The following is a 25939-nucleotide window of genomic DNA, read 5'->3' as shown; positions in this document are numbered from 1 at the left end:
TCCGTGATTACCTTACTAAAATACGTAAGATTCAAAACGAAAAAAATGGTGGGTAACTAAAGTTAATTTATGTCAAGTCAGCTTTTTTTTTAAATAAAAATATGATATTCTTTTAATAAATAAATAAATACGTGAGTTAAAATGAAAAACTGTGAGGGCAAAAAAAACTAAAACTTGCTAACATGGGACATTTTTGATGTTACGTGATTGTGATTCTGTGATTGATATTTGAGTTATTGGACAGTAATTATTGTTAATCGTTGTCTACGGAATGTATGATATTTTAAATATTCAACGTATTGTTTTGGCGGCAAAATGGCGACCAAGGAGAATAGACACAGTGTGGTCGAAATCGACGAGTTTTTTCTCGAATAATTAATAATTATTGCCACCTGCCGAGCACCGCTGATAAGAATCGAGAATCATGATTTACGAAATAGCTGTCCAAAGGATTATCCGGCAATCCATTTTCTGCAGAAAAATCAGTCCACTTTGTAAGTCGTCTACGATTCGCCAGACAGTAAACAAGAAATATAGCAAAATGACTTACCAAATCGAAGAAAGAGGTTCGCCGAACACCATTGACTATAAGTTGTACATAAGTAAGTCGACTTTGAAATTATGTAAGGTAAAATGCTTGTACAAATCTAAAATTTCCCATCAATATTTTATGTTTGTTATTTCACCTATGCCTTATTAGTTGTTAACCACATTTGTGCGTTATTAGTTGTAGTCAAGCACTCAAGGTCATTTTTTATGATGACCTCTGCCCTTTCCGGCCATTTGGTATTTATGAAAGATTTCCACCTGAAAGTCAAATTATTGTACTATAATGAATTTATAAAAATCTCGTGTGCACATTTTAATAAAATATATTTTTATATTATTAATAATTATATACCAGAGAGTATGTTACTTACCAAAGAATTTGTTGATAATACATATTATTAAATATATGTACCTACCTACTTCCTATTTAAATCAGTTTGAATTCCTAAAAAACTCACTAAGAAAATAAATTATTTTATGTTATTAATATTCTTAGATTATGAAAAAGCAATGAAAAACTAATTGGTACCTATAACTTCCTTCATACTCAAACAGTTCTAAACCATTAAAAATAATGGACTATTCAACTGTTATCAAAACAATCTAATTCATTATGGTTGTAAAAAAAAAAGTAATGACATTCTTAATATATTTTTAAAACATACCGCATAACAACAAATTTAGGGTTCTTAATTGCGCAATGTTTAAATGGTTATTGTTCAATTATATTATAAAACATATAGTTATAAGTTTTCCCTTCATATTGGAAGTATTAAATATTCATAACTTCATAAGTTTAATTTTTATTACAGAAAATGAAAATGGAATAGTATCACCATTCCATGATATTCCATTGCTGGCTGATAATACTGGCAAAGTATTCAATATGGTGGTTGAAATACCGAGATGGACAAATGCAAAAATGGAGGTTAGATTTTCAATCATGTTTAGACATTTGTTTACAAAGTCAATGTATTATTTTTAGATCAACACAAAATCTCCCCTCAACCCTATCATTCAAGATACAAAAAAAGGGAAATTACGTTTTGTACCAAATGTGTTCCCACACAAAGGCTACATATGGAACTATGGTGCCTTGCCTCAAACTTGGGAAAATCCTGAATTATTAGACGAACATACAGGGTGCAAGGGAGATAATGATCCTTTAGATGTACTTGAAATTGGATACAAAGTATGCTACAGACTTGATTCTTAAACATTTCTTAATCATGTTTAAAATGTTTATTTATTTATTAGGTAGCTAAACGAGGAGAAGTGCTTAAAGTAAAGGTATTGGGAACTGTTGCATTGATTGATGAGGGCAAGTATTGTACTTATGTTACACATTCAAACAACTATTCTGTATTCATATTCAATGAATATTATAGAAATTATTTATAGATTATGGTCCTGTAATTTGTATATGTAATTATAATTTGATAACGAATAACTATAAATACCAGAAAATAATCTTTTATTAAATTGTACATACATTTCTAATAGAATATCATCTTCAAAGCATTTTTTTTTGGAAGATCAACTTTTTACATATTAAGTTATTTAAGCATATCAATGATAACAATTGTCAAAAATTTATTTTGTCTTAAAATTATTATTCTTGTATTATCGCTAAGTGTTACAGTGCTTATTTCATCTTAATATTTGCTATTAATCATTACTTATTACTCATAGATATTCAATAATAATACTATTAAAATAAGATGCTTATATATGTTTAATTATTGCTAATATTAATGATTCTTTATAAACTTAATTAAGAATATATGATATAATGATAAATATAATTAACTTTCAGGCGAAACAGATTGGAAGGTGTTAGTGATAAATGTAGACGATCCAATTGCACCTGAAGTTAACGGTAACTATACTAATATAGTTTTAATTTAGTATCTTATCTCAGGGCTGACAGTATAAATAAATATTATTTTGAAAATAAGTATTACATTTTCATATGTTGAAAATATTGTTCTAAATTCACTGAAAGTACTGTATAACCTGTAATACCATTATTAAAATATTTCTGGTGCTGGTATCTAAATTTGATATACCATCAGTCCTAACTTATCCCTTTTTAATTTTCATTGTTTGTATGATATAATTCTACTATTATGCTAATTTTTATATGATTTTATTTCTAGACATTAAAGACATCGAAAAACATTTTCCTGGGTTACTAAAAGCAACTGTTGAATGGTTAAAAATCTACAAAATTCCAGATGGTAAACCTGAGAACAAATTTGCTTTTAATGGTGAACCCAAAGATGCCGAATTTGCCTTGAAAATAGTCAGTGATACTCATGAATATTGGAAAGCTCTAGTACAAAAAGAAAACACTGATGGCTTGTCCTGGTAATGAAATGTTTGATACTAACAATATTTTTAATGGTTTATTTTCATTACTGTTGTTGACTATAATTATTGATTTTAGTGTGAACACAACATTGAATAATGCTTCTACTATCGATAATGAAAAAGTTCAAGCCATATTATCGGAGAGTTTGCCACTATCCGAGCCTAGTCCATTATTACCTGAAGGTAAATTAATTTATTAAATTTTAATAATTTAAAAATCAAGTTCATATTATTGTAAACACCCATTAATTTGGGGAAGATAGTGTCATGGGTCTGTGCGGTTAGATAGCTTAGTGGTAGGCATTAGTCTTAACAATTTAAATACATTTTTGGGGGTTACTCAAATTGTATATTCTAGATGACTATGTTTTTGTAGGTCATATTCTAATCTGATTTCATATTTTTATATTGTACCTAATAATTATTCTATAGAATTATATCTTGATTTTATTAGAAAATAAATACATTTGACTTGAAATTTGTTTTCAGTCGTTTTACTTATACATTTTTTTTTTAATTAGCCCGCGGCAACTAAGGCCATTGGGAAGGGGGTAGTACTGTAGGTTCTTATGGAACTGTAGGTTGGTCTTACACGTGGGTGAGAGTTTTGGCAGAATTTCTATTGGGGCACCCATAGGTTTCTGCCATACCCCGGAGTAGAGGATGACGGCACTTGTTCTCTGGACACCGTGACTTGCCTGGAGAAAAATACCGCCCGATGGTCTAGGATTGAACCCGGTCCGGCTGAGCCACAGCTGACGCGGTAGACCACTAGGCCACCTCGTCCCCCACTTTTTTATATAGCCTTCATTGACTGTTAATTAAAAATATACATTCAATTCCTTAATAAATATTCATTACTTATTAATTTTCATAAATGTTAGGTTTTTGTGTATAAGAATAATACTTAATTAATATTGTTTAATATCTTAATGGTTTTTACAGTTGATAATGTATGGTTCTGCATTAGATCCAATGGCATGGCCTTTAAATTGTAGTTTTGCAGCTCGATGATATTATTTTACTTAGTTTGACATGTATGTTACTATTTCTGTTGCAGTTGATAAATGGCATTTTGTAAAATTATAAAGTGATTAGTATTCATGAAATCGATTATTTGGTGAAGTTAGAAAGTGGGATCAAAATAAATCATTTTTTGGAAAATATCCTAACTAATGTTGCAACATCTAAATTATGTAATAAAATATATTTATATATTTGTTTATTTTTGTTAATGTAAAACACAAACTTTGTAACCTCATAATAAACTTAATGTTTTTAAATATGTATTTCAATAAATTGTAATGGGCTTTTGTTCAAATTATAATTACTATTGTACCTATTTATTTCTTAATTCATTTACCTGAGATTAATCTCTATATTCCGGCCCATGAGAGAATATTACTATGTACCTCAACCAAAACGCATTGAATCCGGCACATCTCGTTCAATGACAAAGGTTTGATAATTTTCGTCAAAATGTGATGCTATAATATGAATTTATATAACCTATACCATTGCGGCACAAAGTGGAGTAAATCGGAACAGTCGCGTCATCTTCATGTGCAAAATGGCAATGATTTTTGTGGGCTGGAGCCTAGTAAAGTATTAATTATCTAGCAGGTGGTAATTGAACAATTTTAAATATAAATGTGGTTGTAGCCATAGGCGTGCGCAGACTTCAATTTCCGGTCGAACCAAGCCAACAATTAATGCCCCAATACTTGAACAGTGCCCCTATATTTTTTTTTTTTAAATACATTAATTTATACTATAATTGTAAATTAAAAACTGAGTAAATAAAATAAAGTTGTGCAAAAACTCAACATTAATAATCTAATTTCTAGACATATATTTTTAAAAATAAAATATTATGAAGAAAAAGAAGAAAACACAATACCTAAAAAACTCGGTTTAATGAACAAAAAATTGTATATACATAATATTAGATTACATATATTGTATATATTACATATTACACTCAATATTTAAAGAATTATAAATGAATTCTCCTATTTCCAATACTTTTGAAATCATCAATGACCATGTCAATATTAATACTAGATGTTAGTTTTTGTTCAGTAAACATTAATAATAAACTATTAAGTCGGTCTTGAGGCAGCCTTATTCCTGGCAGGAACTCCTCCGGGTGATCTTCTTGCGTTGGAACGCAAAAGAGTCCGAAGTAAACTTGACGACCCGGACAGAGCTGACTCAAAGGATGAGATCCGGAGAGCAGAGCGTGATATCCTGCTTGCTGCCTGGTCGAACAGATGGAGTCGGGGCATTGGAGGCGGTAAAGCACGATTGAGCATAAAACGATTGAGCATATACCTTTTTAGCAACACGATTGAGCATAGAATATTTTATGCGATGTTGCCACATTCATGTTGCCAAAATTTTGTAATTTATTATTTTGACGTATTATTATTAAACACGATTATTATGATATCAGATGCGAGCGAGCAATGAGCCGAGTCCAACTTTATCGACAATATTATCGATTAATAAATTAGGTCCGGAGCAATAAATTTCTACGGCGTTTTAAACATTTATAGTATTGGGGAAAATATAAGATAATTAAGAATATAGAATTTAATATGAAAGCTTTCCGCCAATATTTAAATTGTAAGAATACAGAAAATTTATTAATATATTTAAGCCAGCTTGGAAATAGATACCAAGGTATTTCAATTTTATTTATTACAATTTTATTATTTTCAAACAAATCTATATATTATTATAAAATGCGACTATTATTTATTATTGATTTATAAACATTTTAATTTTATTATTTTCACGTCATAACTATTATTATTATAAATATTTTGATTTGATTTTTTTCATGCCATATCTATTATTATTGTTATTATCAATTGGATCTAAATACTATTTTAATGTGACTAGGTATATTAAATTTTGACTATAAAATTGTGTTATTTTTTTGGCATATTATATTTTAAATTATTATAATTATTTGAATAAATATTTTTAAATTTAAATTATTTATTTTTACTTTTTTTAAATTGAAAATGGCAACGTTGCAGAGTTTTTTATGCTCAATCGTGTAAGTTTTCTTTTGTATTTTAATTTCCTTTGATACGCCGACAATTTTGCTCAATCGTGTCGCAAAAAAGGTGTTTTATGCTCAATCGTGTTTCAGCCATTGGAGGAGCCTGGACGCGCAGGATTCTTCCAGACCTGCTAAGATGGACGAAAAGGTGTCCCAAAGACCTCACGTTTCATGTAACGCAGGCTCTTACGGGACACGGGTGTTTCAGGCACTACCTACACCGGATGAAGCGCGCCCCTGATGCGGCTCGCCTGTACTGCCAACACCCAGAGGCAGTGGCGTAGTTACGGGGGGGGGGCGGGTGTAAGGGGTTTACACCCCCCCAACCACCAAAAACGAAATGACATGTATCCAAATATTCATAAATTACTACAGATTTTAGCAACTCTCCCGGTTTCAACAGCTTCATCCGAAAGATCTTTTTCATCATTGAAGAGAATTAAAACGTACCTAAGGAATACAATGTCAGAGGTATTTATATAATATAATATATATAGGAACTGTATATTTAATTAAATAAAAATATGAATGATATTTTAAATTTTTAGAAAAGATTAAATGGATTGGCAATGTTGTTCATTCATCGTTCAATATCAGTGGATGCAAAGGAAGTGTTGGACGAATTATCTAAAAACAAACGTCGAGTGGATTTTATTTTATAAATTATTATAACAAACTATATTAATATAAAACTATAAAAACTATTTATAAAATTATAACTAACATCAATTCGAAACAAAATAAAAATGACTTTTAGTTTAACTAATAACTTGTAATTTTGTATCATTAATATAATATTTAAAACCCCCCCCCCCCCCAGAAAAAAATCGTATCTACGCCACTGCCCAGAGGACACTGTGGAACACACGATCTTTGATTGTGCTTACTGGGATCCGCTTCGGCTGCCAGTGAAGATGTTTGTTGGTAACCGAAATATAACTCCAGTGGACGTTCAGGATTTGTTGTGCGGCCCTTTAGATGTCCCGCCCAGCGAGAACGACCGGCTACAGGCTGCCTCCCAACGCGCCACGATATGGTTGACAACATCTTAAGCTGTAAGGTCGTAAGGAGCATGATGAAAGGATAGCTGAGACCGAACGAAGAACGAATGCATTGGCAGCGGCTCCAACAGACTGAGCACACGAAGACGGAAGATGCACTCTACAGCTGACCGCGACTACTGACGGACTTTATCTATATTTTGTATTTGATTGTATTTATTGTATTAATATTTTATTTTTGAGGCGAAGCATCATAATTATGTATGTATGTATATGTATTAGCGTTTAATTAAACATTAATAAACGATGGCAGCAGGGGAGTAGTAATGTTCACACAGATCCTCCCCTGCTGTCGGTTCAAACGGGGGAAAAAAAAAAAAAAATCGGTCTTGATATATAGTACTCCTAAACTTATTTTAGATTCTGAGCGGAGCGATGAATGTATTGATTTTACCATGATATGTGTTTTTTTTTTTTTTGTGTGTGTCATCACGTTTTGGGTCAGTAAAAGTGCTTCGATTTTTGACTTCAGTACCTCGTTCGATCAGAAAGTGAATCTAGTTGGTACTTTGGGGGGTCAAAAGTGAAAATTTTTTTATACTTTTCTAAATAATCGAGAAAAACAAACTAAAAATTAAGGGGGAAACGGGAAATTTCACGCACTCATTTTTCGACAAAATCGATTTTGGTTTTTTATGTAATTTTAAAACAAATTACCATAGATGCATAAAATTTTCACTGAATAATGTTTATATAAGTATATTCTATCCACCAGCAATTTTCAAAAATTTTCGACTTAAGTTGAACTATTCATAGGCATTTTAAATTTTCGAACATTATTAGTTTTTTTTTTAAATTATAATTGATAAAAATTTATTTGTTAGGCAGAAAAGCTTGAACATTTAATACAAGGCTCTTAACATATTTTTACAATAGCAGTTGCATAATAAAAGGAATGCATATAGTCACAATTTTTTTTTAAGCATTCAAAGTTTGAGTTTTGACAACATATTATGTAAAAATCACGAAAATTCACAAATTATTTTAAGCTAGAAATTCATAAAAAATTTTATTTTTAAATCTAAGATTTGAAAATTTAATGCAAGATTCCTTACAAGCTTGACAATCTTTATCACAAATAAAAAGTCTACCGGAAATTAAAATTAAAATATTATGAGCATTTGAAATTTAAATTTTTACAACATTGGATTTTAACTTTTAGCGATTTCCTTATTTTGGTGTAACTCTAAAACAAATGACCGCAGATACTTGAAATTTTTACTGAATGTGTATATAGGCATTTTATATTTGTTTTGAGCTGTTAACTGACATTTTAATTTTTCAACTTTTTTAGTTTTTTTTTTCTATAAATATCGATAAAAATTTATTTGTTGGGTTGAAAAGCTTGAAAATTTAATACAAGGCTTCTAACACATTGTAACAATAGCAGTTAAAAAATATTAAAAATACCTGAGCACGATTTTTTTCATAAGCATTTAAAGTTTCAAATTTTGACTAAGTTCGTAAAAATTACGGCAATGTTTAAATTATGTTAAATAGAAATTCATAAAAGTTTTTCTTTTTAATTCTAAGATTTGAAAATTTAATACAAGGCTCTTAACATATTTTTACAATAAAAGTTGCAAAATAAAAGTAATACATAGTCACAATTTTTTTTTTAAGCATTCAAAGTTTGAGTTTTGACAACATATTATGTAAAAATCACGAAAATTCACAAATTATTTTAAGCTAGAAATTCATAAAAAATTTTCTTTTTAAATCTAAGGTTTGAAAATTTTTAATAATCTATAATATATCCTAGACAGATAAACCGCCTTCGCTCAGAATCGTTTTTCGTATACAATGATATAATATCATTGGATTCAAATTTAATTCCATCCATTACAGTAACCACTTGTAACCTACTGTGCAGCAGAGCGACATCCACGACTTACCCGCCTTTTTTACTATTGTTAATTTAGAGAATACCCGTTCACAGGAACAACTTGTAACTGGTATTACACCGAATAATTATTTCACTACAGTAAGAAATCCATTAAATGATTTTATGTAATTATTTGCTTTCATATAATCTAACCATTCATGAATTTATTAATCAATAACCTAATCAATTGATTAATAATGAACATTATTAGTGTTACTATTCGGTTTACCATCGGTAGCAGGTAAATATTTTAAAAGCTTCATCTCAGATACTAACATTTCTTCGGGGATATTAGCAAATATTAGATGTTGATAGAATTGAAATCCTTTCAGGTGTAAACTCTAGATGAATCATTCCTGCGACAGATTGAACTAATTATACAGTTAATGAGTTAACTAAGCTAACCAACCAGTTAGTCATAGACTATACTACATATTACTTTGCACAACGTTTTTGTTAAATTAATATATGAATAAAATCGATTTAATGGTACACAAATATTTGTAATTTTATTTTACTATTACAACAAACAAAATCGTCAAGTTATAATGATCTCCTCAAACATTTTGTTATAATTAAATATTTATTTATACCTACATACATTTGAAATTATATTATTATATGCCCCATAAAAGATTCCGGTCGAGTCGGAGCTCACCCGGCTCGCCCCGTGCGCACACCTATGGTTGTAGCAGCTTATGATTATCATCGTTGAAATTTAGAAAATTTTGCAAATATATACTTTATATATTATGAAAGTATTTAATTTCATTGTATCATAGCTTTATGAATTGTTGCAACTTTTAAACTTATAAAAGTTAACATAATAACACCATAAATACGTACATTATGTGAATTTAATTGTACTTTTTTTGTTCTATATCATTAGACAAGCAGGGTCCTATACATATATCGATTTTTTAGATGGGTGTCCACTGTAAGTCACTGCAGCCAAAATTTACTTCAAAACGTAAAAATAAATTATTAAAAATTGTATTAATTATTTGTAGATGCATTGCTTTGCATTTGATAGTTAAATTATAAAAATAGGATGATGATTGGGCCTCTTAGTGTATGATGTGGCTGTAGGTATATTTTAAACAATTTGGTACCATTGGATTGTGGGAATTTAGTGGGTGATATAAATAGAATATTTCTCAGATTAGAACTATTTTAATGCCAATAGATTTCATTAACTTTAAATTTTGAGCTAATAAATAACTATTATTGACCGCAATATTATTATTTTGAAGATGTATGAGTAGGAAATAATACCTGACAAGTACTCAACATACAACTTTGTAAGTTATAATAATGTGTAAATTATCATAAAAACATACTAATAATGTTTATTTATTATTTCATAGAATATTATTTATTGTTTTGAATTAGATGTTATGTCTCATAGTTATTTAAAATATGTTGTCATAAAAATTTTAAATTACACGACTCTATACAAATTGTTTCGCCGCGAGTCCAAACCGGAGAGAACATAAAAATAAAATCATTAACAGTATAATTATTATAATATACTTATACATAAATACATGCATTATTAATTATTTTTTTTAATAATAAAAAGAATAAACACTTGAATAACATTTTTAACAGCAACAAATTGTTTACTTAAAACCATCAAAAATTAAACATAAGACAAAATGTTATCACATATTCACATATAAAATTAGTTAGATAACGTCTAGCAATTTTTCTGTTCAACGAACGCTGTTGAACAGAATAACGTATTGGTAACCGAGATAATAACAGCAATAATAATACTAGAAACTAAGCAAATGTAAAATTTACTAAGGTGATATTTGTACTGGTCCAACTACACATTATTGATAAAACCATTTTCAGTGACAAAATAAAAAAATACATGCAAACAGACTTTAAAAGTTTACAGTTTGTTGTTACCATCAATAGCATAATAATTAAAATTAATTAACTTTCATACTATTCATTAATGACTAGTATATATTATTCTTATAGGGTCAATGGCAAACTACTAAAAATGTATAATTGTAGTGGTGAATGTGATATGCTTAACTAAGTAATCAGATACTGAAATATTCATAGTAACTATGTAACATGATACATGTACCACTGATCCGATAAATCTTTATAAAAAATAGTTGTGAAAAAAAAAGAATTAAACAATAACGTCTTTTTCAAATATTTCCAAACTGGGTTATGTACTTATGTTACATGAAACTACACATCCAACAGTTATGTTAGAAAATGTATAATATAACATAGTTATAATATAAAAATACAATTTAAGCTGAGTGGAAGAACGAGGCATGTAGCTTTCATCTACTCTCGCATATTACATATACACGTAGAGTTGTTCAAGTATATTATTGTCCACCTTAGACATGAGAACACCTTGGAATTGCTGTTCTCCAATTTGATTTTGTAAAGTCAACAACTGTGAAGCAATCAAAAGTTCTTATTAGTAATTGAATTATTTGTTTCATTAACATCAGTGAGTATACATTTTACAGCTGGTAAAATACCACTCGGAACAATAATAGCACCAAGATGATGTTTACTTACTTGAGATTGCAGATATTTATGGAATGGTATGCAGTGAACAGGGTCTTTGAGCGACAGGCATCTTTGACGTTCATTGTGTTCAGTTTCATACTGATATTCGCATTCGGAATTTGCCCGTGAGCTTACATTGGAGCAATCGTCAGTCATTAACATGGAACTATTTAAACAAACAAGTAAATCTAATATAATATACGAATACATGCAATATTTTATAAGTTAAACATAAAACAAAATACATTTTTCTTTATAATGATAAAACCATATTTATCCTATTATTTTACATTGAAAATTACAAAATTAATAATCTACTCACTCTGCATATATTCCATCATCAGTCTTTCTCATAATGTCATTTAAAATTTCTACACACACAGTTATGATTTCTTTAAATAATTCTAAAATTGGTCTAAAACAAAATAAACAATATATAACATTATGAACAATAAATTAAAACAAACAAAATGAATAACTTACTTTTTTTGACAAGTTAAAAGTGATGCTAAAGCAAGGCCTAATAATTTTCTTCTATCATTTTGCACAATTTGATTCATTCGTTCTAACCAAACTTCAATTATTCTATTAAGTACATTATCAAAATTCATTAAATTTCCATTTTCAGTCAGACATAAATGTTCTACAACCTAAAAACAAATAATCGTTTAAAATAACTTATAGGTAAATCAAAATTAAAAATTATTTACTTTTATAAAAATACTTGAATCATTTAATATAACTCTAGAAACTAAAGATAACCGGCAACTATGTACAGTCGAACTTATTTCACCAGCACATAAACACCTGAAAAACAAGTATATTTTTATAAACTAAAAGTATTCCTTATAATTTATCTATAAACATAATTTTCATTTTTACATTGAGTATGCCTTTCAAAACTTATTTAATATATCTTACTTTAAGTTCTGTCCCAAAATGACCATCATTAACTCAATAGTTTGTGGTAAATTTACTTTTATAATTGTTTCATACAATGATAATATACAAACAATTCCTTCATCTTTTAAATCATTCATTAAAGATGAAGTTAAGTTAAATAATTGAGTACCATATTCCTAAAAAAAAAAATTTTGGTTGTTGAAAAAAAATATAATTTGCAAAAATATTATAGCTTATAATTAATAATTATAAACTTTAATATTTATTAATTATTGATAATACTCTTTAAATACAAAAAAAAAACTTAAAAAATAAAGTAAAAACAATAGTGAAATTAATATAATTAAATAAATGTTATGAGGAGACGCTACACCCGCATATGTTGTCTCTGTCTTACAAGTGCGTAACATTGCAAAAACTGTTTCGCGCAGGAAAGAACCAGGAAGGCTACAGTTATAACTAAGAAACAAAATTTTCACCACATAATAAGGAGAACATTAACTGTGCACTGTTGTTTTCAATTTTTCGATATCACAAATAGAAAAAAAGTTCTTATTGTTTCAAAATTCATTATTTTTGCGTTTTTAAAAATCGAATAACTTTTTTTTTCAGTTCTAATATCAAAAAAATAAAAACAACGTTGCACAGTCGAAATTCCCTTTTATCTGTGGTGAGAATTTCGTTTCTTAGTTATGACTGTAGCCTTTTTGGTTCTTTCCCCGCGCTAAACAGTCTTTGCAATGTTACGTACTTGTAAGACGAAGACAACACATGCGGGTGTAGCGTCCTCTTAATAATTTATCAAAGAAAAGTTTAAAAAATTTGACATTTATTAATTAATAATATTTTATATATATATATCTAGACATTAATGTTAGATGACGGTAAATAATACTTACCGATATGACCTTATCTGGTGCAATTAAAACATATGCTTCAAGTATCATTAGGCCAGTTTTTAGATGTTCAGTAGAGTAATCTGTTATTAAAACAATCGTTAATAATAAAATTAATTTAAATAGAAAAAACTCTAACACCATGCTTACCTAACAATGGAAGAAGATAATTGATTAAACTAAGCATGTCATCATTATATGTTGCACACGATTCAATGTAAGATAATAACAGTTCAAGACCATCTTCTTGTAAATAAATGTATGCTTTTTCTTTAATGTCAACACTATATCGAATAATAGGAACTAGGAATGAGGTCAGTTCAGCACTTTTTGTTCGGATGGCCTAAAATTATAAAATTACATGATATATAATGTAAAAGCAACTTATATTAAATCACAGACTTCTATATTAACTAGATAAGTAACTTCATCATTGCAACAGTGACGCAGACACCGTTAACCACACCCTTTTTGAGTGCCAGTATTGGAGCGGTCTAAGGGAGGAGCTTGGCGGGCGCCTAGGCCACCCACCAGCTGTTGAGGACATGCCGGCCATTCTCTGCGGCCCTGCTTTCGAGGACTTGCCGTTGGATCACTCAGTTAAGGCCGATGTTCTTTACAACGCGGAAGAGACATTCAGGATCTTTTACAAGATGGTTGAACATCTGACTCTCAAAGAAGAGGAAGAGAGGGCCAGACAGGCAGAAGAAGCCTAGCAGACAAGCTATGAAGTGACGGAAGGAGGACCGCGGACAGAGGGGCAATCTGGAACGGGATGGCAAGGGTGGCGGACTCCGGTCGGCCCGAGAAGTCGGCTCAGCGGCTCATCAAAGGAGGATAGTATTTGTTAATATTGTATGCATGTTTGTAATTATTCATTATCATTTTTAGTGTATAATAAACGATGGCGGCGCTGTTGATGTAATGCGCAAGCAGTTAGTATAGACACTATAGACTATAGGTGACTAAGGTTATTGGTTGCATAAGTTTTTCCCAGAGCCTCACAAAAGGTAGCGCCAGCCCTGATGAATAAAAGCACATAACACTAGGTTAAAGTAAATAAAAGCTTTTAGAAAAACATCTACCCCAATGAAACTAACCTAACCAGTTTTTGTTTTTGTAATCTTTTGCAAGACAAAAAAATAATATGGTTATTAAGTTAATCATTATACTACTTACTCGTACAATTTGTGTCAAAGTGGAAATAATTGCACACCGTAACATATGATGGTCATCTGAATCTGTCCATAGTTTTGGCAAGTACTGAAGTAAAGAATCGAAATAAGGTTCTACCATCGGACCTAATCGTTCAACCATAAATGACATGACATGTAGCACATTTAACTGAAACATAAACATAACACGAATAAATAAATGATATATTAAATATGTTTATAAAATTTAGAATATATAGTTGACAAGTTAATACCTTTGTGTCACATTCTCGGACACTAACTAAAAGTTTATATAACGAAAATGCCATTGGTTCTAAGTATTCAATAAAATGCTCAGAACTAAAATCAAAGTCATCAATTGCACAACGTAAAGTAGACGTCGCAGCTAAACGAACGGCCATATCTTGTTCAGGGTTTAAAAGTCCAATAAGAATATTATATAGTTCAGGTCTATATTCAGGGTTCAGTCGAACTGTTAGCCATTGACCAATCAACCACGCAACACGTCTCTTCAATACACGTGAATGACCATGAGATTGCATTAACTCTTGACGCAATGTTGTATTAAACCAATCATCAAAATTTATCTAATAACAACAACAAACAAAATCAAAAAATATGTCAATTTTTTTGGATAACTTTACTTAAAAGTAACATATTTTGGAATAATAAATTTTAACACATGAGAGAGTTTTTGTGCAATTTGATTGGAAAATGTAAGCACCTATCTGTATTATTCTCAAACATTTATGATACCCACCATTGTCATATATCATACTAAATAATAAATTAATAATTTTTTTAATATATTAACTGCAACAAAGTATTATTTTATTGATAGTTCAAATGAAAAAAAAAATAGCTGAACCTGAAGTTTAAGAGAATAGGCTAATTAATGTGCGATGGACAATATGATCATAAATCATGTTAAAAATTGATACAATTTTTTTAAAATCAATCTTTACTTAATTTATAATATTTTTATGCTTACAATATCAAACATCTCAAATGCAGTAAGCCCAAATGCATTATAAATGGCATCTTTTTTTAAAACTGCTTCTAAATTAGTAGGGTCAACAAACTCTCTATTTGACTCAATAGTTGCTGCAAGTCTAGGTGTCAATAGTTCCCTGAACTCATGAAATAATGACATAAACAATGATTCTGTACACGCCTAAAAAAAATGAAATTTATTTGTATAAATTATATTTGTTAAAACACTAAGTTAATATCCAAAAAAATATTTACTTTTAAATTGTACTTCCAATATTCTCCTACTTCATCAGTAGCTGTAATAATAAATAAATAATTATAATTTAATTAAAAATGGTAATAAATTAATTAATGGTTATAACTTATAATTAACTTCTTACCAAACATTTCAGGATCACTATCCCATGTTTCTAACTCAGCTGGTGTTAGTAAAAAATATTTATATATTAATTGTTGACACATAATCATTAATCTGTCAGATTTAAATACAGAAGCTTTATGTTGTACTGCTAAAGCTGATACTCGTTTTGCATTTTCTAAAACAGTATTAAACTATACTATATTAAGTATTCTATACCAAAACTAATGTCACAAAATTATACTTGATTGAATAAGTTATGATATAAAATATTGATATAGCAATATGGCATTATTTAAATTAAACTTTTAATGTTTTATAATAGCATATTTGATATTGTTATTTAAGAGATATATTTATAATTTTATTTTATTTTTAAGTTTATGATTCAATGATCACTATTATTTTTTAAAATAGCTTACCATCTATTTGACAAATAGGACCATTTGTACGTGGTAATTTATATTGAGGACAAATTAATATTAATTTGGTTAAGTTAAAAAGTTGTATTAAGAATCTCTCAAATACAACAGAATTTCCATCGGCAGTAAAACCATAGAAATAAGCTAGTTCAACAGTTGGTTGAATGAAATCCAGATATTCAGCTGGATGATCTTCTAAGATTGCCATTAGCATTTTAAACATACGGCATACAAATTTTTCAACTAAATCAGGATAATAAGCACCTAAAAATAATAAAATAATTTACAATTTTAATTCAATAATTTCATTTCTAAGTTTAAATTAACTTACGACAAGCAATAATATGCCGAACTTTATTGAAAATAGCCAAAATAAATTGTTTGACATCACTTGGATAAGGAGATTTAAAACCATATAACACAAAGTTGGACAAAATCTTTTGGGTATAAAATGCATCTTCCAAAAGTTTAGCCACTGGAGGTGATGCATTTCCATGTTCCATCTGTATGTAAAAAAACATTAAATTAAATTTGTAATACAATATTATAAAATTTGTAATAATGTATTAATTTATTTATAGAATTTACCTCTTTGATGAAAGCATCAGTTCTTTGTTCCCAATGACTATAAAAATTTGGAAATAGTTGGCAGGAAGCATCTTGGAAAATTCTTATACTATCATACAATCGTTTGCCTGCCAATGATTTGACCACATGATGCATAGATAACAATGCACGATTTTGTGGATCATATTTAATACGTTCTATAAGTTCTGGCATTAAATCTCCCCAATCATATGGCCAATCCAACCTGAAAATTGTAAAAGATAACATTTTACGATCAACTTTACATATCTATAAAAGCTGCCTAGAACAACAATTCATTAGTGAGAGGGGGAGGGGTAGACCAATCAATTTTCCAACTTAAAATTTGTTTTCCTTACATTGCTTGAAAACTGCTAGTTACTAATAAATTAGGTACATTATATTAGTGTTTAGTTTATATGTTATAAATAGCTTCATGTAGCTGCCAATTCTTTATATTTTTAAAATTACTTATGCAAAAATAAAATATTAACAATTTATTGCACATTTTTAGCTCCTAGATGCATAACTCAAATAAAAAAAAAATAGTCAACTTCAGACGCCCATAAAGAATTTGATAGGTACATTAAAAATGCTATAACTTTTAAATAAAAAACTTTCCCTAATTTTCACAGATAATTACTTATCTTTGCAATTCGCATTAAATGGTGAAAATTATATATTATTAGATCTTTAAAACTATTTTAATCAGATATACACATTAATTTATCTAAAAATTGTCAAGATTTTTTTTAAAACGGATGAATGCTTATACAGTATCAACATGATATGGTGTTAATTCTATTTAAAAAAATGTTCAAGGAATGGAAAGAATTCATTTTTGAAAGTTCAATTACTATATAAAAGTTCTGAATGATGTCTATTTTAAATTATATTCAAAACTACTAAAAACATTTTATTTAAATAATAATAAACGGTATAATCATATATCATAATAACATTAAGATAAAAGATTTAAATAATTATTATTAGCAAGATTTATTCTCCTTCTTGAATGAATGTACTACCTAACACCTTTAATTTTTTATTACTTAAGTATTAAAATATATATAAAAAAATTTGCAGTGGCTATTTTCACGTCCGACGTGAAACTATGTATTTTCACGTCCTGTTCCCTGATTAGTCGTAATATTAATACTGATAGTATAACACTGATATCAACTACCATAAATGATAAGTGCCATATTTTAAAAGTATATTATATCTAAAATATAATAATATAACATTTCTCGCATACATTTAAATAATATTAACTTTATATAAATAAACAAATTCATAGACAGTCTTACTTGATTTTCAGCATTTACATAGTTGTCCATTTTGTGGAATTAAAAAAATGTATATAATAAATATGTCAATTGTGTAATAAAATAATACAAATTATGACTAAGTCAGTTGTCAGTTGTGTAGTCAATGTATACTACAGTCTAAAAGTCATATAACTATAATCATCAAAACATCAATAAAATGTCACTGGTAATTCCATTTTTAATTCATAATTGCTATATATATTACCATTTCAAATAATTTTATATTGATTCGTTTTAATACAAAAAAAAAGATTTTCGTACTATACAAATCTATATCATACTGCTCTTATACAAATAAGTATATAATAATTATATTATTTAAATATTTAAATTTATGCGGAAAATGTTGTTATATTATTATATTATATCTATAATATACTTTTAAAATATGGCACTTATCATTTATGGCAGTTGATATCAGTTATACTCTCAGTATTAATATTACATCCAATCACGAGACCTTCCCAGCAGCTGATTTTTGGGGACAGGGGACAATATCAGAGGACAGGACGTGAAAATACATAGTTTCAAGTCGGACGTGAAAATAGCCACTGCGAAAAAAATTACCTTGCAACTCTGCCAATAATCACACTGACTTGAGTAGCAAGTCGAGGAACAGGTTCTGATAAATTTGTTAGTAACATTTTTCTTAGAGTAACTTTTTCTTCTTCGGAAATGCCACTATAAAGGAAATAAATGATTTTAATAAATGATTAACTTAATGCTGTATAATAAGTACATACTGTTGAATGTTTTTTCTCCAATATTTTTCTACACCTTGTTTAAAATATAGAATAGACATCCACCGTACATTTAAATCCAATGATTGATTTGAAAATATTCTCTGAAAATCAATAAATATACACTCTATATGTAGGTACTTATAACTATTACGAAAAGTCAAATTAATTTAAGTCATAGAAAAATCATATCTTACAAATAACACTGAATAAAATCCTGGTTCCACTTCCCATTCTTTAAGTTTTTGTTCAGCAGGTTTTAACATATCAGGATGTTGACTACTAGCCTGCAGGAGTGTTTCATAAACCAACTGTTCAATTTCCATTTTGATATTGTACAGTTAACAATATTAATCTGAAAATATAATAAGTTTTGATCTACAAATCTATTGCAATTTGTATCATATATGACAACATGCACAGAAAAAAAAAACATTATTATTTAACAGATACCTAGATATCTATTATAATGATAAAATAACTAAAACCTAACAAAAAATTACAATTGAAACAAATATGCTTAAAAATTTTAGTTTGGAATTAATTATTGACATGTATCTCATAAAATTCTAAATAGGTAAAACTGGATTTTGAACATTTGAAATTTTTGTTGACTTGCGGACAGAAACAGTAAAATCGTGTTGAGTCATTCATAACACAAGCTCCAGTATCAATTGAATCATATGATGATGGTGCTATCAGTAATAAACTAATAACTAACAATCCACCTACATTTAATAACAAAATTTGAGTATTTTTTAGGTAAATAATAATTGAATAGTTGAACCTTGGACGTTACTAAGATTAAACTCTGTAGCCGATATTGTGAATCTATGAAACAATTGTTGTCCAAAGATAAGAAACATATGTTAATAAAGTTGTGTCACTTGTATTTTTCTCAAAAAAATAATTACACCAAAATAAAGGAATTGTTCATCTAGGAATCAATTGTTCATACTACATCATTGATCGAAGGCTAGGACATGCGATGAATGATTGATTTGACAAACCAAAATAAACGCAAGTTTCTACACTAAATTTACAGAACTGAACGTTCTCTAATGAGTGCACCCCTTGACGGATTGTGAACACCAGAAATAAAATATCGGAAAAACGACCCCACCCCCCGAAAAACCGGCTACTTATTTACGGATACGGATTGAGGGATCGTGGCTGGTAATATAGAAAATATTAGGGGGGTACCTGGCTGGTCGGTTATTATCCAACAAGGCGTGATCAACAGAATATTCGTGAACAGATCGTCATCGCACACTTTCGCACACCCACACAGAACTCGAGCACCACGCACGTTTTCAAGACGACTCTGTCGTAGTGTCGTGTGTAAATTGTAAATACTAAATAACTCCGCAAGCAGCAGCAATGATTACACGACAACTCGCGCCGACGGTTATCGAATATCGATAAAATACTTAATTATTAATATTAGTTGGCAGAAGTAGTGGTATGAATTATATAATATTATTGTAATGCGGCGTTCAATGTTCGCGTCGTGTACTTGTGTTGTCGTCGATGGCAGTGGCTATAACTGATTACTGATTAGTGAGCAGAGCACAGACCATAGTTTTGAGTGTTTTGACGAGAGGCGACTAATAGTGGTTGGTCGTATGTTTTTTACGGACGTTTATTAATCCTAACCTCATTCCAGTACGCGAGTGCGCGACGGTATTTACGGTCCGCCAGTGGTTCCTAAACCAGCGAGAGCGTATGATCGATACCAGTTGTATACCACTCAAGTTGTGCTATACTGTTCTATGGCTATACCAGTGACGGCGGTGGCGCTTGGTACCCGTGGTGACGGAGACGAGATTTTCGTTAATTCGTTTGTTTATAATCCAACCATAAAGGTAAATAATTTAGTATTTACCGTGTACCTAGGAGAATGTAGATGGTACCTATTAAAATACAAACAATTATTTTATTGTACAATAATATTACTAAATTACCTATACCATATACTCTTACAGTGTTACGATTGTTTCTGCCACCTCACCATTTATAGGTAGATGGTATTTTTGATTCCAATTTAAGTATCTGATAATATTATACAACAAAGTACAACTGTTGTACCTATAAAATGTCTATCGATAAGGAAACGGTTCTCAGACCGCACAAGAACAGTAGCCGGCGGCAGACGTTCGAGATGCCAGGAGGCGAAAATGAGCGTGCCCGGCAGTCGATTACGCACGAGACTTACGGGCTACCTAAGACAGTCGATGAAAAACCACTAAATGATAAAGGTTATTATTACTTATTATGATAATTTCACCGTAAATCTCATTAGGTATATGTACCTGCATATTATGTAAAGCCGATATCGAAATCACATTTTAAGTGGATATTTTTATTGACGATCGTCGGCCGTGGAAGACACCTGGAATTGAGATGACTTGAGTTTACTAAACCTGGGATGGTATATAGAATAGGCAGAAATATATTAAATTTTTTAGTAATTCCCTTCATTATTCGATAATATGTACTCAATAAGTATTTTAGTCTTTTTTCTGAGGTAGCCTATTTTAATAAAAACTTTTTTTAAAGAACCATCGAAATTTAGGCCTATTACAAAGGTAGTTGGACCGAAGGTAGTTGACATTTTTGGAAAATCATTTTCAGTTGTTTCTTGTTTGTAAAAGTGTAAAATATTCCTACAATCCTAAAAACCATCGACTATGATCAACGATAAACTAATAATACCATATTTTATGCCTCACATGTACGGAAATTAAAGGGAGGGGTAACATTATTAACTAAAATATTTATGAAGAGTTTTGATTCCATATACAATTTAAAAATTTTGTTTTTTTTTGTGGTAGTGGGGGTGGGGGGGGGGTACATATTGCGGACATATAGTGTAGCTTTTGTAGGTAATATACAGCGCAGAAATACGTAAAAACACATTTTGTGTAGCAGGGAGGTCGATGACCCATTCGAATATAGTTCTAAAAGGAACAAGCCGCCAACACAACCCCTACTACTATCAAGCACGTGTAAGCGGTAAAATAAATTAATATTTAGTATTTGTAAATTACATAATATGTAATAATATGATAATGTACGACCAGGTGATTTTTTTTATAAACTACTCATTTTTTCAAAAAGTATTAATGTTTTAAAAAACATATTTTCAAAACACCGTTTTCTTTTAAAAATATTATATTTTTAAATATTATTTATCCATTTTAGGAATAGTAGTTAAAAATAAATCTATTTAATATTTAAACTTTTAAGTGTAGGTAGATAAGCTGAATAGTGGACCTATATTTTACGAGGCAACCGCGTACCACTCCACTCAACTAATTAATTTATAATTGAAGATATCTAATTTTTTTAACTTTTTTTGATGAATTATATTGTTTGTCACCTTGTCGGTTCTAATTTTATATTATATTAAATTTATTCTTTTGTTATGTACCTATATGCATTTTTTTTTCATTTATTTACATTTTTATCTCTCTTATTTCGTTATTTGACGAATTGGTACTGAAATCACATATAATATGATATTTAAAGGCCAATGGTACTGGTTAGTGGTTGAGTGCAACTTATTTTAATTTAATGCGATATGCCTGATAAGAATGACAGGTAATATTGAAATAAAATAATGGAAATAGTATTGTTTTGATGGTGTTATATATAATATGTTATACACTTATACATGAGATTACAATAAGTTTTGTTCTATATATATATTGATATTATATTCTTATTATCATGTAACCACGTTATAGTTGTGTGTCTCAGTATAATTTTTATGAATTGCAAAAAAAATTTAAAGGTGTGAAATAATTTGAATTCACAAAATTAATATCGATAACAATTTTAAACAGAACAATCAATTAATAACGCGATGTGTGTATAGAAAAAATCAATCTTATAAATTGTTTGTTTTAAGAGAGAAAAAAGAAAGAATTTGAAGAATATTTGTGGAAAACAATGACTGAAAAAGTCATGAATGATTTGGCAGCTAAATCAAAGTCCCTTTATGATCAAAACAGACAATTTGAAACAACATACAATAATACATTTAAAATCAAAGGGTTCAAACCAAAAGAAATAGGAGAACAACTGGACGAAGAAGTATGTAGATGCATAATTTTTTTTACAAATTATTAAAACCACTCAGTTGTTTTCTATAAAAATCTAAATGTGTTAGTGCTAAAACATCTTTTAATTGAATCTTTGTAAATAATAATCATATATATATCAATAATTTAAAAAATGTTTAAGGTGTTGCTGAAGCAGTTTAGGTCTCAATATAATTCTTAAATTTTTATTACATCAATAGAACAATAAATATATATATATAAATGATTAACAATTTAGAAACTACATAACAATAAATCAAACAAATATTTTATAACTGTTAATAATATTTTAATTTGAACTGAATAAAATTTATAAAATAAATAGGCTTTTTTACTTATTTAATATTTTAAAATACACTCAAAATCTCCGTGTTAAATAAATAAGTATGACGAAAATGAAAGATACTACAAAAGTGTAAAACCATCGAATGAATTTCAATATAAATTTATAATGACGAATTATATTTATCAGACATATTGAAATCCTGGTAAGATTTTTAAAACATCTAGACTTCTGGACACTCTAAGCTCTAATGGCCTTGTCAATATTACATAGCCATGCCTAAAACATCTATGATAACTAGCGATTATCAAATAAATAAGATAAACGTGGAGCTATATCCTATATAGGTATATGGAGTGTTCCACTTTTCCGCCAAAATCGATCATACCTTTTTTTTTTCCAGTTAACGAATATATATTATGTATGTATATTTTCATTTTTCCCTTCAACAAATTTCAGCTTTTAAATTTTATAGTAGTCCTTTGTTATGTATATATATTACATTAAATTTATGTAGTGTACCTTTTGAAGTTTAATAACTTATTTTAAAAAATAAATCAATACTAACATACATAATAAATAATTAAACAATTAAGTGGAAACTTGATGAAATAATAAAATACAATTTTAACTAGTTAAATTATTACAACACTTCATCTTAATTTTCAAATATTTAGCTAACTTAATCTTTTCTATTAACTCATTAAGAAGTTGTCAGCTCACTATTTGTTTTCTCTCTACAGCCCACGCGCAGCATACCAAACTTTCGTCTTACCAATGTTGTGTAGTTTCGTATCTTTAGTATTATACTTAAGTATGACCAATAATTAAACGGAAAGTTAGGACATTATCTGTTTTCTCACATTGACTTCTTTTATAATATTTAAATTTTAAAGCGAGATATATATATTTTTTTAAATTAAAACATTTTATATATTTAGGCGTAATTAGAAGATTTCAATGGGGGGGGGGGCTTCAATCCTACTATTCATATTTTAATTTTTCTTTACAAAAATTACATTAATATACCATAATAATTTCAATGGGGCTGAATTCACATTAGGGAGGTTTAGCCTCCCCAAGCCCCACCCTATTCGTACCTATGTATTACATACCTATTATTATATAACTCACACATAAATTTAAATATCTAAAGAAAGCCAGCGTTAAAAGAACACAGATAACTTATAAACTATCAAAAAATATTGTGCAATAAATATTAAATGATGAATAATGTTTTGTAATCTATACCTTAACTGTACAAAAGCCTCAAATGTCTTACTTAAACAATTATAAGTACATCCATAACTGAATAAGAAGTATAATTATTGGTGTTCGTATTTGCAGTTATGCGCCAAGTATCCATTGTACAACACAAACGGTATGTCCGTGCCGGTTAATCGGTACGAGTACGATAAAGCTAAGCAACCCATTCACAAGCCTTTGGCGCATCTATTCAGAAAGGACAGCCGGTTCACAAGTCGAATGAGCAACCCCAACGATTATCACGCTCCAGTTGATCCAGCACACTTTGCTTTTGTTTAAAAAAAAAGTAAAAACGGTACTTTGAATTTTGACGTGTACTTTGTTATATGTATATATTATTCCCATTACTTTGTTATTATATTTTACAATAACCGTAAACAATATGGTTTAGAAAATTAATGTACCTACCATTGTCAGTAGTTCAGTACACTGATAATAAGTCATATAATAAATTTCATCCAACTTAAAATTTAAATTGTTCATTGTTTCATATTTGTAATTGTCTTTTGGATGATGAAGTTAGATAAGACTGTGTTATTATAAGCAACTACTATATTATAAATAGAAAGCTGAAAGGGTGATTGGTGAGGGCCCTGATTATTATTTTATGATACCCATTACACATGCCTATTATATCGATCAGACATTCAACCTCATCACGTAGTAAAATTATTAGATGTGGTACGGTCGTATATGACCAGGCCGGATTGGGCCGACGAGCTACTGCGCGGTGGGCTGAAAGATTATTATGATACATAATATGCGCCGATTGCTATACTACGGATGGCGCTTCAAATATGCGAGGCGAATATAATGGGTTCTCTGCATGGTTGTAAAAAAAAGTACCTGAACAACGCACATGTGTTTAATTTGGTTTTGTCTGATATGACGAAAAAATGCATAGAAAGTGTATCTTTTTTTAATTTTATTGAATGCTATAACTGTTTTTGTTCGTGAATCTTACTCACAAAGTATACCTATCAAGTGTATCAAGTGGAAGACAACCAGTAAATTTAAATTTATATCAGTGATTGGTGAAACAAGATGGTGGGCTAAAGATCGGTGTGTTAGTAAAATATTTGGTTTATTTTGATATTTTAATATTGTCTAATAGGTACTCTAATGGCTATAATAATTGCAAATATTCCCGACAATAAATATAATTTTTTTAATATCTTAAACAAAAAATATTTTAAAAGTATTTGGAATACTTTAATCAGAATACCTTTATGGAGTATTCGAATAAAATTAATTTTTCATAAATCTTTGAGCATTAAAAATTATTTTACCCATGTCTGACCATTTTATATCACTCAAATACCACTTGAACAGTAATCCCGTGTATCTAGTACTAGTAGTCAGTAGTACCGATGAACTATAGGACGCACTC

The 25939-nt window shown here is 29.1% G+C and overlaps 4 protein-coding genes across 6 annotated transcripts; 3 read left to right on the top strand and 1 right to left on the bottom strand.

The window, feature by feature from the left end:
* The first annotated feature begins 409 nt into the window (after positions 1-409).
* Positions 410-4249, top strand: Nurf-38 (Inorganic pyrophosphatase Nurf-38). 2 transcript variants are annotated; one of them, XM_015509430.2, is made up of 8 exons: positions 410-602; positions 1362-1477; positions 1535-1741; positions 1807-1870; positions 2366-2428; positions 2709-2919; positions 2999-3105; positions 3983-4249. In XM_015509430.2, exons 1-8 carry the CDS (start codon positions 425-427, stop codon positions 4009-4011), a joined length of 975 nt encoding a protein of 324 aa, XP_015364916.2. In that variant the 5' UTR covers positions 410-424; the 3' UTR covers positions 4012-4249. The 2 variants fall into 2 exon arrangements, with proteins under 2 accessions (XP_015364916.2, XP_089077529.1); XM_089221403.1 differs by lacking the exon at positions 3983-4249 and adding an exon at positions 3868-3935.
* Positions 4250-4924: 675 nt separating this feature from the next.
* Positions 4925-6466, top strand: LOC149058741 (uncharacterized). Its single transcript, XM_089218452.1, has 3 exons — positions 4925-4988; positions 5030-5218; positions 6098-6466. The coding sequence occupies exons 1-3, from the start codon at positions 4925-4927 to the stop codon at positions 6277-6279; spliced, it is 435 nt and encodes a 144-aa protein (XP_089074578.1). The 3' UTR covers positions 6280-6466.
* Positions 6467-10278: 3812 nt separating this feature from the next.
* Positions 10279-20459, bottom strand: LOC107162506 (importin beta11). 2 transcript variants are annotated; one of them, XM_015509449.2, is made up of 20 exons: positions 20098-20459; positions 19092-19249; positions 18898-18998; positions 18722-18835; positions 16827-17049; positions 16570-16741; positions 16239-16502; positions 15839-15994; positions 15714-15754; positions 15457-15639; positions 14720-15052; positions 14470-14634; positions 13441-13633; positions 13294-13373; positions 12413-12570; positions 12202-12298; positions 11975-12141; positions 11814-11906; positions 11501-11657; positions 10279-11372 (listed from the first exon to the last, which is right to left on the bottom strand). In XM_015509449.2, the coding sequence occupies exons 2-20, from the start codon at positions 19218-19220 to the stop codon at positions 11271-11273; spliced, it is 2928 nt and encodes a 975-aa protein (XP_015364935.2). In that variant the 5' UTR covers positions 19221-19249; positions 20098-20459; the 3' UTR covers positions 10279-11270. The 2 variants fall into 2 exon arrangements, with proteins under 2 accessions (XP_015364935.2, XP_089077528.1); XM_089221402.1 differs by lacking the exon at positions 20098-20459 and adding an exon at positions 19348-19536.
* A 150-nt stretch (positions 20460-20609) lies between these two features.
* Positions 20610-25018, top strand: LOC107162507 (uncharacterized). The gene is made up of 4 exons (XM_015509451.2): positions 20610-20759; positions 20880-21152; positions 22808-22992; positions 24631-25018. Exons 2-4 carry the CDS (start codon positions 20990-20992, stop codon positions 24826-24828), a joined length of 546 nt encoding a protein of 181 aa, XP_015364937.2. The 5' UTR covers positions 20610-20759; positions 20880-20989; the 3' UTR covers positions 24829-25018.
* The last annotated feature ends 921 nt before the right edge of the window (positions 25019-25939 follow it).

Source organism: Diuraphis noxia, unplaced genomic scaffold (genome assembly GCF_037042655.1).
Source record: "Diuraphis noxia isolate RWA-SAM2 unplaced genomic scaffold, SU_Dnox_SAM2 contig0002, whole genome shotgun sequence".
Taxonomy (NCBI): domain Eukaryota; kingdom Metazoa; phylum Arthropoda; class Insecta; order Hemiptera; family Aphididae; genus Diuraphis; species Diuraphis noxia.
The sequence above is the reverse complement of the archived record's forward strand: the minus strand, read 5'-3'. Positions and strand labels throughout refer to the sequence as shown.